This window comes from Lathamus discolor, chromosome 2 (genome assembly GCF_037157495.1).
Source record: "Lathamus discolor isolate bLatDis1 chromosome 2, bLatDis1.hap1, whole genome shotgun sequence".
In the NCBI taxonomy this organism is placed as follows: domain Eukaryota; kingdom Metazoa; phylum Chordata; class Aves; order Psittaciformes; family Psittacidae; genus Lathamus; species Lathamus discolor.
Window position 1 is genome coordinate 98,362,559 of NC_088885.1, and position 19,538 is coordinate 98,382,096.

At 39.5% G+C, this 19,538-nt stretch overlaps 1 protein-coding gene across 3 annotated transcripts in view; it reads right to left on the bottom strand.

Annotated features, from left to right (window-relative positions):
* The window catches only part of CARMIL1 (capping protein regulator and myosin 1 linker 1), a 205,774-nt gene that overhangs the window by 110,482 nt on the left and 75,754 nt on the right, over window positions 1–19,538 (bottom strand). For all 3 annotated transcript variants that reach the window (XM_065667848.1, XM_065667849.1, XM_065667850.1), the window contains 6 exons: window positions 12,371–12,421; window positions 7,576–7,635; window positions 5,259–5,380; window positions 3,258–3,355; window positions 2,840–2,910; window positions 2,629–2,702 (listed from right to left, as the gene is read on the bottom strand). In XM_065667848.1, the coding sequence (XP_065523920.1) occupies window positions 2,629–2,702; window positions 2,840–2,910; window positions 3,258–3,355; window positions 5,259–5,380; window positions 7,576–7,635; window positions 12,371–12,421 (476 nt within the window). The remainder of the gene's footprint in view (window positions 1–2,628; window positions 2,703–2,839; window positions 2,911–3,257; window positions 3,356–5,258; window positions 5,381–7,575; window positions 7,636–12,370; window positions 12,422–19,538) is intronic.

A 19,538-nucleotide genomic window follows, 5' to 3' on the forward strand; every position in this document is an offset into this window, starting at 1 on the left:
CTCTTCCTTTGAGCTTATCTGATCTCAGTGCACTTCTTATTGAGTTTTCCTTTTCAAAATTATATTCTGCTTTATTCACTTTGTTAAATTCTAGATGCAGTGTTAATAATGATCTGAATTTTTTTCAACACAGTACAAAAGAACACTAATGACCATTTCCAAAAGCAGGGCCTTCTCATAACCTTCACTCACTGAGTTGCTTATATTCATTAGTCTGTTTACTAAATTACCATCCAGAATAAAGAAAAATGTACAAAATGTAAATCTGTGCCATCTTAAACTGAGAACAGATTCTCTTCTTCTGGAATGCAGAAAACCTCTCCAAGCTTCCACAACATTCAAGCTTACCTAATGCCTTCATGTTTTTTCAGTATCTCTGTCCCACCGTGTATTTAAAACGGCAAGAAAGTTAAAACACCGCAAAGAAGTCAAACCAATCACGCTTTTCTGACAATCTTTTTGAATGCCCAAGTATGCTAAAACACATGCTACACAGATGAAAATCATGCCACTGAGTGAAGTAAGCCCTGTTCACTTTCAGCCTCTTTTTCCTGTTTGTTAGAAGTTATACAGTTCGCAGCACGATATAACTTCAGATAAAACCTCAGAAGTCATATTCCCATGTGGTAAGCCATGCTCTGCACTCAGTCAGATGCTCTGGGAACTTAAATTCATCTATAATCCACGACATTTTATGCTGACCTCTAACAGAAATGCCTTCCTAGGAAAACCACAAATTGTTTATTTTTGCAATGCACAGCCCCTGTATATACAGGACTGGCGCACATATCCTATTTCACTTCAGAGCTACTCCGCAACATGAAATATATAGTTCCAGCAATCCCCAAAATTATGTGGACAACAGTCTCTCAAAATGCAAACGATGATGGTGCATTGTTAATTTACAGCATTCATACTTTCTAAATATATCACAAAACACTCGCATACATTCTTGAACTGACTGGGATCTCATATCCTAATTTGTATATGAATAACGTGAGACTTTGACTTCCTGAAATATCTATTTTTCTTGAAGTTTCAATCCAAAACATTTTCCTCAGTTCAGTCCTCAACATGTAGAAACTCTCATCACAGGATAGATTCCATGGCACGTAAACAGCTCCAAAATTGTTATGAATCTTTGGACTTAATCATGACACATTTAATAAAGATTTTTATTAACCATGCCAATATATTTCCTCAGAGATGTCAATTATGTAAAGTATACTTCAATGAAAAGCTTTTGTGAAGTAACAAGTCCATTATTTTGCTTTCCAAAAGCCAGCTCATTTGAACCAGTGGAGATACTCTAAATATTAAAACAGTTCTTCTATCTACTCTTTCATAATAAGTAGCTTTTTTCACACGCCATAAATCGTCCAATGATTTATTTTCTAATAAAGCTGGGTATCTGTAAGCCACTTTCTGAAGAATGCCCCATGGTGTTCTCAGCACTTCCACTCTGCAGTATGTTTAAAGCATTCTCATGTTGTCTCATATTTGCTTGTGCTGAATAGTACTCCTTCCCTTATCTTCTCTCAGCAAGGCTTAACCAACTAGTCTTTGTATCTGTCATGCACTAGTTGCAGCCCTTGTCTTGTCTGAGTTACTGCTGAATTAGGGAACATGGGAACTGCTTAATAACATTGGTATGGGATTTGGTGCAGACTGTGAAAACCCATCACAGAAGCCGAGTAAAGTATTTGAGTGGGGTATTTTTGTGAGTTTACAGACCAGATAAAGTTGCAAAGCAACTTTTAAAGTTGCAAAGCTGTGGCAAAGCACTCTTACTTACCTTCCTCCAAGTTCAGCCTTCCTGTTACAATATTTTAACATTGTACTTTTGATGGATTCTTAATTTCTCCACTGGACTTTCCCAAAGAAACAAGTGCTTTCTCTATCTTATTTACAATTTCTTAAATTTGTCACTTTCCTTGTATAATGACGGATTTTAGTTAAGATTCCCTCCCATTTCCTCCTACTTAAATATCTTCAGATTCGACTTTCTTAGAATCCAATTTCCTCAGCCAGCCAAATTCAGTAAACTAAATACAACACTTAGCTATATCTCCACATTTCACAGTAAAATTACCCTCAATTAGTCCCTTTCTGGAAGCACACATTTTTGATAGCACCTATTGTAAGTGAAGAAACTACTGGCTGGGATTCAGTTGAGCAACTCAAACCTTCCACTGACTTGCTGACAGAAATAATTCTCTTTACTGTGTACACCATGAGAAAAAGATTCTGCCTAAGTAAAGACTGCATAATTTTCTTTTTTGCTTTGCCCACCAGATGTAGTTGCATGTTTTCTCTGCTGAATTTGAGCTCTTGCATCCGCCATCACAGGAAAAGTATCTATCTGCTAACTTCTTGGAGTGCTTCCAATAGCAAAATATATTTCTCTTCTCAGGATCCTCAATGAAATGTGGTCTCCATGGGCTTTTGTGAAAAAACCGCAGCTTTGTGCTGAAAAGTAAAAATGCTACAGACGGTCACTTCACAGGTCTACAAATTCAAGTCACAGCTATGAGACCATCCCACTTTAGCAAGGGCAGGCAAACACTATTAGCAGGGAGAACAAGGAAAGTTTGCAAAATATTACCATGATTACTGCATACTGCTTACCTGTGGTCAAGGTGGCTGAAGTCTTGCAAATTCAGCTCTCTGGTATCTTGTGTCAGATAAATTGTATCAACATCCTGTTAAAAATACATAACCAAATACATCTTTACAGAACTGTTGGTTTGGGTTTTTTTCTCCAAGTTCTATGATTTACCTGTTCTTTCATCATCTGTACAGTTAGTGAAAAAAACTCCAGAACAAGACATGTACTTACCCACTGTACTTCTTCTCTGTAGGGAAACCCAAGCCAGTCACAAACACAGGCGTACATCTGGGAAAAGCCCCCTAGAAACAACCCAAGAGAGTAGTTAACATAATAGTAACAGCAGCAAACAAACAAACATCTAAAAGGATACGTTAATACTTAAAGACCCAGTCTTTCAAAACTCACTCTTTTTTTCTCTCAGAACAGTGTCCATTGTGCTGCTGAAAGAAACTGAGACTATCCTATCTTTGCTCGGTAGGTTGCAAGAAAGCTTAATATAGTGCCTTCACCTACCAATCAGAAGTCTGCTCCATACTAATTACACCTTAAAACTAATTACACCTTTACAAGCTTCTGCCAGAAATAGAATTAAACTTCCTGACTTTTCAATTCCAGCCTTTTTACATTTGAGCCTTTAAATTCATACCACAGGGTCCAAGTTCTGCCACTGTCTGACTGTCCCACAGGGCCTGGAGATTAGCCAGTCTTTCTGAAGGCTCCATAGTTACTTTCTTGAGAATCCTCCTACATATGAAGGGAGGGGGGAGAAAAAAAAAAACATTCATGACTTTGGAAGTATTTTTAAACTCATAAACCTTCTTTACTTCAAGTATGATTTTAAATGAGTGTATGGGAAGAATTACCAACTTTAATACAACTCAATTCTCTACCTAAAAGCCACACACATTGTGATGCAGTCCAACTGGAGTAACGTTTGTCTTTTCTTTCTTTCCAGTGATTAACCCTGTGACTACTGGATCAACTAAGTATTTTTTCATGATAGGATCACTAAAGCTAAGGAGATTTATGGCCCTCATCTAACACAAGGATGCCCAAAACTGGAGAGAGACATGGTATTGTTGGTCACCCTGGGGCAAAAAGACACAAAGCACGCTCAGTAGCTACATGCGGCCTATAAGCTGCACTCTAGATACTCAGTTCTGATCTTTCTAACTGGCTAATGTTCTTCCTCCCCAAGACAGAAACATAATCCCTCCTGCTTTATAAAAATTGAATTATCTGTTCTTCTGTATGGCAAGACTGCCTCATAAACTGCAGAATTCCATAAAACAGGGTGAGGGGAAGAATTAAGAAGAGATATTAATGGGAAAAACCTCCATCCCCCTTCTTGCCTGTTCTGATTTCACATCATCTGCACAACTCCCGGTGTCTTCATTTTGGAAAGCTGTGCCATCTGACAGGAAAGCAAGAAATTTGATTTCTTTTCTGGGAAGCAAGCACTCCATAGAGCTACCCCAAAATACTCTACCCGTGTTCTCAGGAAAGGTCAGAGAAAACACACATATTGCTCAAACACGCATAGTCTTGCAGCCCTCTTTGCTCTACTCTTTTTGCCTGTGTTTCTCGCATCATTACTGAGGTTTTATGGCAAACTTGCTCACAAATATTTACTTGTATTTACTTGCTTTTCGAAGGAAGAGCTCGATCTCCATTAAGGCAGTTAATAATACTGCCACAGAAGAACACTGGAAGTCAAAACCAGAAACTGCCAGCTCAGAGTTTATGAACTTTATTTCCTACTCTGCCTACAGGAAAGGTGAATAATAAAGACATGCACCCAAAATAAAACATTTAAATTTAGTTTGACCATTCATATCTAATGTCTGTTACAAAAGTTCACTTATAAAAATCAGCATGTCCAGGAAAACTCTGCTGCACATTTTCTCTCATACTGCTGAAAACTAGAAGCTGAAGAGAGTAATAGTAGAACTGCATGATCTGGTAGACAGTGATGAAGGCAAGGACAGACAGAAGAAAGAAAATGAAATGAATAAAAACTATGGAAAACTGCTGCAAGATAGAAAATTCAGAGGCACAGATACAGAAGAAAATCAGAGGCAAGAGCACTGCAGAAAGAATCAGAACAAAGAAATGATAGAAAAGGGGATATACAATCCAAGGAGCCAGCTGAACCATGGAAAGTATATAACAAGACTGCCCAGGGCTCAGTTCTGAAGAACAACTCTCCCAATCATGTGCATCATTTCACAAACACTGAAAGTAAACAGAACTTTTCTCTCCTCTCCAAAATCAGATTTTACTTCTGGGGAAAAAAAAAAAAAACCTGCACAAAACCCAAAAGAAGTAAATTACAACAAAACCCCAGAACCTAAGCTATACCTCAGGCTGGAGAGGCAACAAAGTAAAATGAAAACTTAAGACACCAAATACCTGCATCCCCTCTTCAAAGCAAAGGCTCTTGTGACACACAGCTTCCCACTGCTCTGCACTGCCTCCTGGTTTTGCCATACACCTGGCCAAAAGCTCAGCACTTGTCTCCAGGTGTTTCTCATATCCTCAGTGTATTTCTGAGGTCAGGGTGGGGAGACCAGTGGACAAGAAGTGGTGGCTTGTCACTGATGCTGCACAATCTGTTCCCACTAGAGGTTCCCTAAAAGACACTTACACTGGTGACAGTCCAGGGAATATCTTCCTGAGGCAGGTCCCGATGTGTGCCAGCACCTCGTTCACGTCTTCTGAGGACGCCATCTTCATGGAGATGCTGCATTTCTCTGTTTCCATAATCAACTACAAATAAGAGGGCATGAAGGCAAGAACTGGGTATCATGTAATTTGTGTCCATTTAAAACAGAGAGCATTTTGAATGTCAGCTAAATGATCTGTGCGCTGGTAGGAACCTGTTACTCTTTAACACATGACACAGCAATGCTCCAGGTAAAGTTTCCTGAAAGTACTTCTTGAATGTACAAGACCCCTGTACTCAAACTTTGTTTTTCCTAACAGTACCCTGCTTCCCATGGGAAGTAAATTTTCAAAGGGCCTTGACCTCAGCTTGCACTTGGAAAGCCAAGAACTTTCCACATCATTGTCCTCTTTTGAAACACGTCCCAGAACACCAGGAGAAGCAAGCACAGCCTGACAGGAAACTATTGAACAAGCAGGGCCTGCTTCCTCCAGCAAAAAGTAAAAGTCTTTAATGGCTGTGATCCTCTGGAAAAGCACTAATGCTTTGATCTAAGCAGTTTAAGAAAATGTTATGGTAATATATTGCCTTGGTTTGGATGAAGCAGTAACTCAGCCAACATAACTGTCCCGCTGTCTAGGGAATAGCTGCTTCAGTGAAGGGGAAAAATAAAGCCTTTTGCAACTCATCTCCATTATATATGGAGTATTTAGAATTAAATCAGATTACAGTATGACTGATACATCAGGTCTGCTGCACCACAGGAAGCAATGTAATGTTTGTCTTCTCCAATGTGACTGTTTAGCACATATTTAGTCTTTTAGACATGGGGCTGTGAACTCACAGTAAGAAGCTAACATTAAGAATAAACAAGAAATATAGATAGTACAAGAGGACACAATATGTTACAGAAGATGGGGTTTTATTGAAACTGGTTCCCAGGATCATCACAAGGATAATCCTTGAAAAGGCTGCATCATCCCAAAAGCACACAAAGAATCTTCACACCTTATCCCACCAATTCTACTCCTTTCTGAACCTGTTGCTATCGCTCCTTGAAGATGAGTGGGCAAGTTACTACTGGTTTTCATCGTCACAAATATTAACACATTTCCCTGTATCACTCTTTCCATTTGTTCCCTATTCTTACCGAGGGAAGCTTTTCATGGCCTTCTGCAAAATGCCTAGCACAAGACTACATTCTTCAGGTATCATGGATATATCACACTGTTTGCACAAAAACTGCAGCAGTATGATTTGCCCTGCAAGCAACAGTCTAGGATTCGGCCTGCCTTCAGCTATGAGCTTACACATTTAAAACACAAATAAATGCAAACATGCGAAACCTTTAAAAATATTTTAGGAAAATGGTATGTAAGTGAGGCTGCTGAAAATGCCTTGTAAACGCTGCTACAACAGTGACTGTCTATGCCTCCAGGAATAATTAGCATTAGCTACCATGGCATTTTAGTACCTTAAATAAAGCAAGCTACAGAAACATACATAGAATTTACTAAATGTCTTCCCATTATAATAGTAAACACCCAGACCTTTTTTTTCTTCTGTAAGGAAAGCTCCAAAAGCCAGGCTAGAAAGATGACATGCTAAACACAATAAGAGCTTTTCAGAGTTCAAATAAAGTTGTCAGACGCTCCTATTTTTTAAAAGCTTTTTAAAAGCCAAACACACATGAAACACATGAAGACTTCTGATACAATTGAACTGTCAAATATTGTTAATATGTTCATCTTATGAATTAAAAATGTGTTGAAGGCATTCTTCTTTTCAGCACCTTCTCTTTGCATTCACTTATTTTGGCACACAACTTGCTGTCAAATATATTTTGTGTTGTATACAGTAATGGCACCATGAGTAGCTGGAAGGGAACTATTTCTGCCTGCAATGTAAGTAGTAGCTTAAGTAGCTTTTGGCTTCACTGTAAAGGTATACACCACAGAAGCCGTTCAAATTTGGGTGGTGATGACTGTGTACCAGCTGCCATTGTTTCATCATCTCCGAGAAACATACTCACTTATGAGACAAATGAAAACTGGCACCATATTGAACTAGGAGAAAATAAGATATTTCTTATCGTCATCCCATCTGCACAACACATTCCTAAAACTGACTTTTTAAATTCTTACCATTACCGTTAAGACTTTAAAGCAGTATGAATTTAACAATGCAAAAACATACAGTTACTCACTGGATATGGAGACCTGCACGTTACAGCATTACCTCCTTCAGTGGAACAGATTTAGCAATGAGTGAACAAGTATCTTATCTAGAATACACTCACCTGACCTGGTTTACTGGAAGTTACTCCTTGGATTTCCAAGTAGCTGAAAGTTAGTTCTAGCTGTAGTTAAAAAAGAAAATGCCACATTAGTGCAAACATCATATTATTTCAAAGGGCACTTAATGCTTTTCAATAAAAATCCTAAAGAAAGGCTACTGCTACTTAATATCGATTTCTAGAACTGACACTAAATATTTGTTAATATTTCATTTTTCTCTAAAAGAACACATTTGTTTGTTACAAATCGTTATTAGAGGTTATAGGCATACAACCTTTTGCTGCAAGCGTTAAGCACACGAGCTTCTAATAAAATTTATGACAAAACTTTATTATAAAAAACACTTTATACAATACCCTGCTGATGTGTATGTACCTTTGTGACTAAATAATCACTAATTACAATACTTACAGCATCACAATTACTCTTTCATTAGTTATACTGATCATAGATGTGAATCATAGAATAGTTTGGGTTGGAAAGGACCTTCAAAGGCCATCTAGTCCAGCCCCCCTGCAATAAGCAGGGACATCTTAAACTAGATCAGGTTGCCCAGAACCACATCCAGGCTGGCCTTGAATGTCTCCAACAGATGGTGCATCCACCACCACCACGGGCAACCTGTGCCAGCATTTTACCACCCTCGTTGTAAAAAATATTACCCTCGCATCCAGCCTGAATCTTCCCTGCCTTAGTTTAAAACCATTATCCCTTGTCCTGTCACAACACACCCTGCTGAAAAGTCTATCCCCCAAAAAAAGACAAAGCTTCTGCAAAAGAAGCTGAAGGGACATGGATGCACAATTTTTAATATGTACATATAGAAATAAAAATACCATACATAAATAGATACAGACAGATAGATAGATGCTCAAGACTGCTTCAGTAGAGGAAGTAATACGTTAGCTTTGCCCGAGTGGCTTATCTGGACAACAGTCAGGATAGGCAGGGAAGAAGGGTGAACAAATTGAATCCAAATGGAAACTCCAAAAAAGGCAAGGAAGTCCTCTTCTCCAAGGACAAATCTAGGGCTACAGGGAGTGTGCTAAGATATGAATTCACAACTACATAGACAAACAACTTGATAGCTCAGATATGCAGAAAGAAACAAACCTCTTGGACTGAATCATAACTGCAGGCAAGACATTATTATGGACATTTCCTTTTATTTATTATTAAAACCAATGTAACTGAGCAGTCTGTCTGAGCTGCACCGAGTTTCCTGCCCTTTATCTTATCCTAATTTCACAGTCAGGGTGTTCCCAGGCTAACACCACATTATTCCATTTCTGTACATGTGGCAATCTTTAAAAGATGACCCCAAACGACTCCTGGGGTGCTCAGAACCCAGGCGTAGCTCAAGAATCCCCATTCACAAAGGCTGCAACAGCATATCTGAAAGTTGGGAACAAAAGTACCAGCTTCCATCCATAAGGACCAGCTAGAAGTTTTCCAGAAAGCAGCAGAATAGTAGGGTGAGCTCCTAAATGCCAAGGTCTAACTGCCAAATCTATAAGTAGTCAGAGTTATCACAGGATGAAGCTGCCCCAAAAAATCCAACTAAAATCAGTATGATATAGAATGCACTGAAATTTTGGGGGTGTGGTGGGGAGAGGGGAAGTTAATGAATCAGAAGAGCTTTTCTAGGCAGTTAGATACATTATACACTCACAGCTGCAGAGACTGAAGATGTTATTGCTGTTTGGTTTTGGTTGACTACTTTCTGAATCCTTTTCCCTTCAGTTGCCCTCATGACAGCACCAGAAGATATAAGCACCCTTCAGGCACTTCTGTGCCACGATCACCTTCCACCAAATTTAGTTGGCCAATTTAGTGACCAAACTCCACCCTGAATTTCTGGAGGCCTTCACATGCTTCATTTCCCTTATTCTGCCGCAGGGGCAGCATCCACAGCAAAAAGGCAGTTTCAGACAACAGGGCTGTCACTACAGTTGCTTATGGAGCGAGTGTGCAAAGGGAACAGAGGCAGGGGAGGCAGAGCCATTACAAGCATCTTCCCAGTGCCCATACCAAAGTCTTGCATTTTTCCAAGGGTAAGACACTCACTCCTCTTCAGTGCCTTATTTCTAAGCTAAGACTGGCAATCTTTTGTGACAAGAGGACATGGCCCCTTGCAGTTCGTTCAGGCTAGAAACAAAAGGAAAAAATACGTAACAGCTCCTGTTGCTGGCTACTGAAGTAAGCTAGATAACATGTACAGAAGCAGAAGGCTCTTCTTCTCCAGTGCTAGTCAGATTAAACAAACATGAGACTATCTAACATTTGCTTACCCAAATCAAGGAAATTTTAAGGGAAGAGTTTCTGTGATTGAAATCCTTCCTATTTTGCAAATTATTTACCTACCAGATTGAAAGATCTGCTTTTGTTAATGTACTGTGCATGTGCAAACATATATATATGTACACACAATTAGAATACTCTTCTATGCCTAACAAAAGCATACACAGATTCAAACTCAAGAATTCAATCTGCAAAAATCTTCTTGACTAGAATTAACAAAAACCAGGAAACATGGAAACATTTCTAAAGTTCACCTTTGCTTCATTTTTCTACTTAAAAACATGGATTTATGGTCCTTGCGTTGCAGAAAAACTACAGAACACATTTTAAACATCATCTACCTCAAACTATGAAATTATTTTTACAAGGTTATAAAACACAATGTCATTTAATACCTAAAATCATACAATTTTTTTTTAATCCTCTTAAAAGGCTATGAGTGCCCATCTTCTAGGGACCCTTCAGTTACCAAGATAGCTAACTTCACAGTTTCCAACTTTTTTTCAATCGAAACTTCACAAAAGCTGGCACTAGAAATATGTTCATAAACCTGAAATACACTCCCACAAATATTTCACACGCTTGTCTGTTGGCTTGGTGACATCCAGCATACACTACTGTTGCAACTATGTTTAAAATAGACTGTAGCACGAATTAGAAAGCTTTAAGTACTGTACTTCCTTTCCTAGCAACCCATCTAAATCAGTGGAAATGACTGATTGGACCCAAGTGTAAAGTTAGGAAGTGGCCAGTTTTATATCCTTGTTTCAAGGAAAATCATGTGAGTTGATATTACAGTTAATCAACTTTATACCTTTTAACTTTGATCCTTGTTTAGTAAATGCATCTCAATAGCACTGCTTAAAGAAAAGTGAAGCTCGGAATTAGATGTAGTATTAACAGCCACTCAGAACTGGCCATCTCTCAGCATACTCAATTTTGTGAGAAGTCCTTGGAGGAATGAAGTGTCTTTGCTGCGTGTTCTGAGCTGTCTTGCTGGTAGTTACTACCTGCATTGAAAGTTCTTGGGCTCAGAAAGCTTCTGAGCAGCGTCTGAAAATCCTACGGGCGTTAGAAAATTAGGTACGTTTTACTAACCCTCTAGGAAAGAAATTAATTTTCAAACATTCTATATAATTGTTTAGACATACAAAGTTTACTTTTGAACATACATGATGAGCAGGCACTTTCTTCTGATCGCCTTTCTTCTATTTGTTAGCACTGAAGTCACTTTTGCTTGTACAGGGTACGTATTCTTTATTTCCATGAAAACAGAAACGAGTTTTTCAACTATGTAAATCCATTTAATGAAAGGAGTTTTGAGAGGAGTCTGTAATGCTAAACTAGAAGTACAGCTATTCCTTAGTACTCCAAATCCTAGCCTTCAAAAGCTTTTTGATGAATTACAATAACTTTGCTATTATTTAACAGGATCACCATCACCACCTGTCCATCATCCTGCCACTGCACTTATGTCCGAGCTGTTCACCAACTGGCTCTTTGGTTCCATGCAACCTGTCACCAAACCCTGTCTTAAAACAACCTGGCTGAAAACTGAAGTGATCCAAAAGCCAACTGACAGCCAACTGGAGACATCTGTGCTACACGGTCAGGGTGATCAAGTGAGGGAAATAAATCTCAGCAGAAATTCAAGCTGGAGTCATCCTACCTGTCTGTTTGTATCTTTAAATTATACGTAAGGATGGTCACACTTATCAGTGACCATAACTGAAAATCTGGTATCAGTCATTCCATTTATCAGTTCTGCTTTTGGGGTTTTTTTTATAAAGCATATATTTTTGTATTTCTATAAAGCATATACACACACACACCCCCATGCACACACATGTAAAATACAACAAAATAGAACATGTACCAAATTCCCATTCACTGATTCAAAGCTGGACAAGAGATGTTCTTCCACATCAGTCATTTTCATTCATGTGGAAATTACCTTTCTCTGCTACAATAATCATTACAAATTGTCACAGGAACAGAAAAAGTAATTCACTGGCACTGGCAAGGCAGGTTGGCAAGATGCTTTTCAAAATGAACCACAGAAGTCATCAGAAAACAGCAGAATCTAATAAAAATCAACACCATTTCCGCCTCCAGATCAAATACATTCATTTTTGATACTACAAGCTCTAGAGGGAATAACACCATCAGTTTGTTTGCACATAAACCGTTCCACTAGAAAGATCATCGGGCTCACCTCACAGTTCTTCAAGTTGGTGTTTCCAACATAAGTCTTCACTTACCTGCATTTCTAGAAGTTAAAATTCCTCTGAAACAGTGTGTGCGTATGTGTATGTTGACAAATCCATTTAAGATGACACTAACAGAGGCACCATTCTCATGCAACACCATGCAACGTACCATTTCTCTTTCTTTTTTTAAACAGGTGAACAAGTATGACTAAAATATTCTAAGTTTATACAACTTACATTTGTATCTAAAAAAATTTGAGTATTTATAGAAACATGGTAACTTTACCTTGGTGGGAATCCGAGATGTTAAAAGAAACGCCCGACATGATGCCAACACCTATTGAAAAAAGAACAAACAAAAGAACAGAATTTGTAAGAAGTATTTCCAGGAAAATCCTGAAAGCAGAAAGAAAAGGCCTCTAGCAGAGTGAGTGTTGATTCCCTTTGCTGTCATACACTGAGGGAAAGGAAACTGGGCTCAGATCCAGTAGAGCATAGTGAAGAGACTGCTGCAATCTGATCCGCTATCAGCTAGTTAGGACAGCAGCAAACTGCAAAAATTTGTTTAATCAAGCTCTCAAGAGCATCTTATAGAAACCTTAATGACATTTAAAAATGAAGCAAGGATAAAAAGTCCTACCAGGAAAACATGAGGTACTTGAATGTAACAAAAATATGCAAGATAAACATGATATTGTTAGTAATACAGAGACCATAAACATTTTCTATTGGACATACTCGGTGTATTTCTAGAGTAACAATACAAAATTTCTCACTAACATCACCTGAATTTCTTCTGCAGGAAAACAATGAAGAAACACAATGGAATCAGTGAGACCAGTGACTTTGGGAGAAAACAAAACAAATATTCTGGAAGTTACTGCCAATCAAAATATAATGCCACATAAAAGTATCACTCCACATTCCCATGGCACATCCCACTCACAAATTTACAAAGGGATGACTCATTCTGCAGAACTCCAATATTACTTTTGATTGACCTGCTTACAGAACTAGCTACTATTGGCCATACTTTTTTCCAGACAGAAAAAGAAGCAGAATTAATTTGAACATCCAGGTCAAAGCCCCACAGCATGTACGGAGCTCTTCCACATAGCTGGGACCTCCTGAACCAAGTTCTGCTTGGTAAGTATCCAAGGTAAGTATCTGTTTCTGGTCAGCACATCTCAGGTGAAGAAGTGAGATAGTCAGGGGAAAGGACAGCTTTTGAAGAGCTGCTTGCCATATTCACCTTCTATGTAGTGACCTACAATATTAGAGAGATCAGTGTCTGTGTGTATGCCACCACATGGGGACAGCTGGTTAAAGGAAAATCATGTCATGGTCCTGTTAATAAGACATTTGCCTACATATATGGATTCAAGCTGCTTTATATAAGCACTGACAGGGTCCCTTTAACATGATTACAGTACACATGAGCAATCCAAACAACAAATTTAAACACAAACCAGGTAACCAGAAGGCTTTAATACAATTATGTTGGGAAAGGATGTTCCAACAGAGCACATGTCAGTGTATATTCTCCTGGGAGATGTACCAGTGCTCCTAAAGTGATCTTGCTGAAACCAACACAGCTGAACTACCCACTTACCTTAAGGAAACACATTCATATACAAAGGACTGTTGTAAGATGATGCTCCCCACTCAGCTGGTAAAGAAACTACTCTTGAGCAATAAGACGGTACAAAATGCCTGAGCCCTGTAATCGAGTAACACTGAGGTTTCTACTGTTTTTACAGTTGAGACTGTCACAAACAAGCAAGAGTCTGATTTTCACCTAAGTTCAACTGAAGGTCAACTATTACTGCAAAACTAATGTCCCATTTTCATTTTAACAGCAGCAAGACTGTATTATTTATTTGTTTTATTTTTTACACTGGCAGAACTGGCCAAGAGAAGGGTTGGCATTTATCACCATTTTAGCTGCTAAAATCCATCTGCATGCATTGCACCCTTTGACAGGACCAGGTTTAGTTTAGTGCTCTCTGATTATTTCTTTTCAAACTTTTTAAATTTTTTATGTGACATCTGCATTTTAACATCCCTGAGTTTGTTCACGTTTAAGAACACAGTAGCCTCTACCTCAAATCAACTTGAGACTTGTTGGACAAGCTGGGAAACATGAACAATTTCTAGTGACCTCCTCTCCATCGATAAGGCTGCAGTGCATAAACAAATAATGGCTATTGAGGTACCAGCTCACCCACGTCTCTGTCAATAGGTTGTTAGTACTTGCAAGGACAATGGAATATATATTATAGCCAACTTAAACAGATCACTCTATTCCTTCCCGTGTGAAATACGATGCTGGTGCCAAAGGCACACAGCACAGGAGGTGTTTTCACACTCAGAATTCAAGTCTCCTCTTTAAACACTGAGCTATTTTTGTGAAGGAAACTCTAGGTCTCTGTGCATTCCTCTGACATGGATAATGAGTATGTGCTTAATTGCACAATTGTCTAGGGCTTTCAGAAGTATCCTGGAGTGCTGGGTTTTATGAATAGGCAGATACTAGATTTCCTGGAGATTTTAATCTCTTCATACAGAGACACTAAAAAGCAAAAGTAGCCACCGGTTACTCTCTAGCAGCTGTCAGGCTAGAAGAGAAGATTCTGCTACCATTATATTTGCTCCGCTCTTGGGGAGCCTTGAGCATACAGTAGGAGCACCATGGTCAAAGTCCCTTTGAAAACCACAGACACAGAGGTGCAGATCCTTATTCCTGGACAACTCTGAACAAAGCTCTCCCTTGCTCACAACCCGTCAGGAATGAGCTAAGCACAGTGCATAACCCACATTGTCTTCTGATAAGAAAATGACCATTTGTTCAGCTCAACAAGTTGCAGCCCCATTCCCCAACAATCTTGTTTGGTCACAAGCGGTATTCAATCATTAATAAAGTCAAAAGATCCCATCAAAAGATAAACAAGTGCAGGGTAAAGAGACTCAGGAGTGGGTTCACTCTTTAACACACCTTTATACCAAAAGGTCTGCAAGTGACTGATGTGAAGGCAGCAAACATATCTGAGCCAATTTTATACATAACCTGGCTGCTGCTCCATGGAAGGCACAATGAAAGAGAATCATATTTAGTTTACAGGAGCTTTACTGTCTCTTCCTACTCTGCCTTTTTTCAAGCACAAAACAGGATTGTCATCTGAATGTTAAATGACTCCTACTCACACACAGATACCCAAGTTGATGATTTCTTTACATTTTTGTCAATCCAAATTCCGTAACACTCCCTACACTGCTCACAGTGCACATGACACAAGTTAATATTTGGAAATTAATTTGGAAACATTCACCAGAAACATACCCTGCAAATTATTTCTCCAGAGACTCATGGCCTACAAGGTCATCTCCTGTTTCTTCTATTTACCAGAATAAGTAACTTGTTTCAGAAAATAAAATTAATTTGAACACAGATCCTCAGAGAGTATAGCAACAAAACATAAACATAGATGCATTTCGTGATTTATTCTCAAATCCTAGCCTTAGTACCCATTGACTGTAAGTTAAATTGACAGGGTGAACACAGCCATCCTACCTGGCAGTCGTTCTCGGGAAGATCATTAGAGCAACACAGCTCTGTGCTAATCGCATCTGTTTTGCCAGACAGACCACAGCAACCCAAGACACCTTACCTATATTTAAAGTGGTTTCAAATTCACAAGCAAATGAAATACATATTTTAAAAGTTACTACTAGCTTTTTTTAACTGCACAGGAATAGAGACTTTTGGAAAACACAGTGACCATACATGGCTTCATGATGAAACATAAACCAAAATGAAACCACCTCAGCACTTCATGGGCCCCAGGAAACTCTGTGATGCTCGCTCCACTCACAGGTATTCTGAAACTTCCTTCTACTGTTTTTTGTTGCTGGAACTGATTGACACAGACATTAGAAAATACCCTAGTACTGTTCTGATCAACTGTTGCAGTTTTACTTCTTAAAATACACTCTCTAATCTCTTCCTTCCACCATAGCTTCTTTCCCCCCCAGCATTTGCAATTTTGTCAGTCTCAAAACTGCTTTGGTCTTTTCCATTACAATTTACTTAAGGAAAGAAGCATTTGTGATGGGTTTTCTTATTTAGATATCCATCATATTGATAATTCCTTGAAGCCCAGAATACAGTTGCTTTTCTTTATATACCACTTAGCTATACCATCCCTGATTTTATTACTATTCATTACCATTATTATCCCAAATGCAATATAATTTATTTTTTTTTTAGTTTCACCACTTACTAGATGCCTTTCCATTACTACTACTGATTCGATATCCAATGTACACACAATAATGTGAGGTAAAGCAGCAGCACTAATAGTTTTTGTTTTGTTAAAATAAGGATTAATCAATACCTGTTAGAGCATCCAGTCTCCCTCAGTTCCTATAGGATCGACCGTTCATCTACCACGTCGCATGTCTGATGCTGTAAATGCTCCATCCTGAAGCAACTAGAGTTCGATTAGATAAAAGGCCCCTTTCAGCACCATGTTAAAGATATTAGAGCTGGTTTCAAGCGAGGCGGTCTCTGTTAAAAGCACTAAGCTTCCCTACACAAAGAGGGCAGATGACATCCTGGAGGTCTTTTTAGAGGGCTAATTAGCTCAGGCACAGCATGAACATGCATGCTGCTTCTGAAATGGTGGTATTGCTTGGAATATGGAGAGTTTCTTTGCAAAGCGCTTACACCAGCAAAGGAGCCCACTTCAGCCCCAGTTGAAGAGCTTGTAGCACCACCTCCTTCACCCACCTTCTTGGCTACTTTTACGATGCCACCTATGATAAAATCATTGACAATGCTGACTCACTCCTATTCACATGATTACTTATTTACCTACCAATACTACAGCAGTCTTTTGTGGATGGGGAAGATGCTCTGTGAAAGGGTTAAAGCAATTCAGCTCCTGGCATTCACACACAAAAACCAGAATTTCTCTGTCCCTGAACTGACAGCCAAGTTGAACACATTCCCAGGCTTGCCCAAGTCGCTGGTGCCTGTGTGACCAGCCAAAGACCTATGCAAAATACACTCTGGAGCAGATCCTCGGCAGTGAACGAAGCCGTTGTTCTCCCTCTGCATCAACTCTGAGATCGTTACTTGCAGTGCAACAACCGCAGCCATCCCCATGAAAAACGGCTCTGCTGCACATTTCTCTGTGATCACTCCTGAAGTCAACCACAGCTTCCACAAGGTCCCTTTGCTGAAGCCATGGACAGAGAGCCTGCTCTCCACACTTCCACAGGCACACTGTGCAGAGTACAGGTGTTCATTTCACTGGTCCTTACCACTGTTGTACTGCATTAAAAACTCAAGGCTGATCTGTTATGGGCCTCCAATTTCCGTATTTTCTGGATGGCAAAGGATGGTACAGGAACAGCTTTTAGTTGCAATGGGATTTTCCAACAAAGTGGGGTCAGATATCGGAACTGCTGGCAACAAATTTGCTGCGTTTAAAGAGTTTACCGAAGAAGACAGGGCACACCACAAGATGGCACAATGGAGTGCTGAGTTCAAATTTCCCTTTCAGTCTTAAGTTAGAAAGCGTCCTTTTAACAGAAGTTTATTTAACTATTGGAGAACTGCTCCAACATGCAGAGCAGTTTCTACTTCAGAGTCCTCCCTGGAAGATAAGTTAAAGAAAAAAAATATCCTCATTTTAAAATTGACAAAAACCAAGGCATGGACAAGCCAAGAAATCTGTCTGAAGCAAAAGGGCAAAATGAAGTAGCCAAGCCTGAAAGAGAAGCTTGGAGTAAACGGTTCTTAATTTTGGAGTACAGGAGAAAACAACATAGTTTGGAGGTTTATCAGCAAACTAAAACAGAATCTCCTGCTTAAGCTGAATTTGTTTGTCAGCTCCTCCAACAGCTGTAACAACACTACCACTATCACCTCCAGGAAGGATCCTAGCCCTGCAAACTGTAATGGATGCATGACTCAAATTGTGCTTCTTTAACACCTGGAGCACAAATTAATATAAATACTTGTTATAGCCCTATCTGCAATGTGCAAATGACCCAGCTATTCCAATAAAGGTGGGATTTCAGAAGATGCTGAGGCAGGGGTTCAGCTTTGGCTGGACACCATCAATGGCAGCAACAGGAGCCATGGACAGCTCAACTGCCAGCCCATCACCTGAAGTAGGCTGTGATGTGGTCAGTGGTGCAGACTGGGACTCCCCTGATTCACAGACTTTACACTTAAGAACTGCATATCACATCCTATCATTTCCATTAACCCCAGAGGTGCTTGCAGAGGGGCAGCCAGATGTGCACAGGGCTTCCTTATTCTTTCAACCAGTCTGTCACATAACAGATTTTCACAGCATTGTGCAAGACGTCCAGCACAGAACACTTAAGCCAAGACAACTCCCTGCAGACTGCAAAACTTCCTTGCTGATGCTCTTCACACCACACAATTCCCAACAACAAAACACCGCAGTGCTGTAAAGCAGTAAGTACCAGAAGACCTAACTATCATATTACTTAAGCCTGCTCTTAGTCATGAAAATAGGAAAGAGAGCAGATGCATTTCATGGATACAAAGCGTTCTGTGTGGCAATGGACCCAGCACATTGACCCCAGCTGGGGTGAAGAAGGGGAGCGGAAGCGGTGCCAGCTCAACCATGTACATTCATTTGTAACTCATCAATGAGCATATAACCCCAAAGGAGTTTTTCCTTCTCTGTACCTACATTAAACATAAATAGGTCACTAGCACATTAGTGCTAATACACTTTTATTTCAGATTTTTTCCCACTTTCATTCTCCTCTGTATACAACCATTACACAGATTCACTGCCTCAAGTTCAGGTTACGATGCGCCACAGCAGGATACCTTCCCCACATACCAGCCTTTTATGATGCTCTAGCCCCCGATACTCAGTTAAATAATAGTTTTAAAGCCTTCTCTTGACTTGTAATTCAAAAGGCCCCGGGCTCTAGCCTTTTCTGTGCAATATTTTCTTTTATGATCTTGCATTACTTCTCTCCATCATAAAAACAGAACATACAGGCACACTTTAGAAAAGCTCTCCCACAATCTGTCCCTGGTGTGAGTAATAAGAAACATCTGTATACCTTCCCTCTTTCAACACAGAGCCTCTTTACTCAGGTTTACGGACAGTAGGCAAGACTGAAAGCATTTTGGTGTGCTGCGTATGACGCTGTTTCTATGCAGAAGCAGCTGGAAATAGATTTTGCTACTGCAGTGCTTTTATTCTTATCGTCTTTAATTTCATCACTTAGAAATGCCGGATTAAACATTTCACCCTGTTCCTTGGTGACGGGGTTGTTCTCTTTGTATGTATGTCATACACAACCACCATGCAGAATTTTAAAGACCAGGAAACAAAACAAAAACTTCAGGGACAGAGGAAAGGCCATTTGTCCATCATGGAAGTGTTTTATGCAAA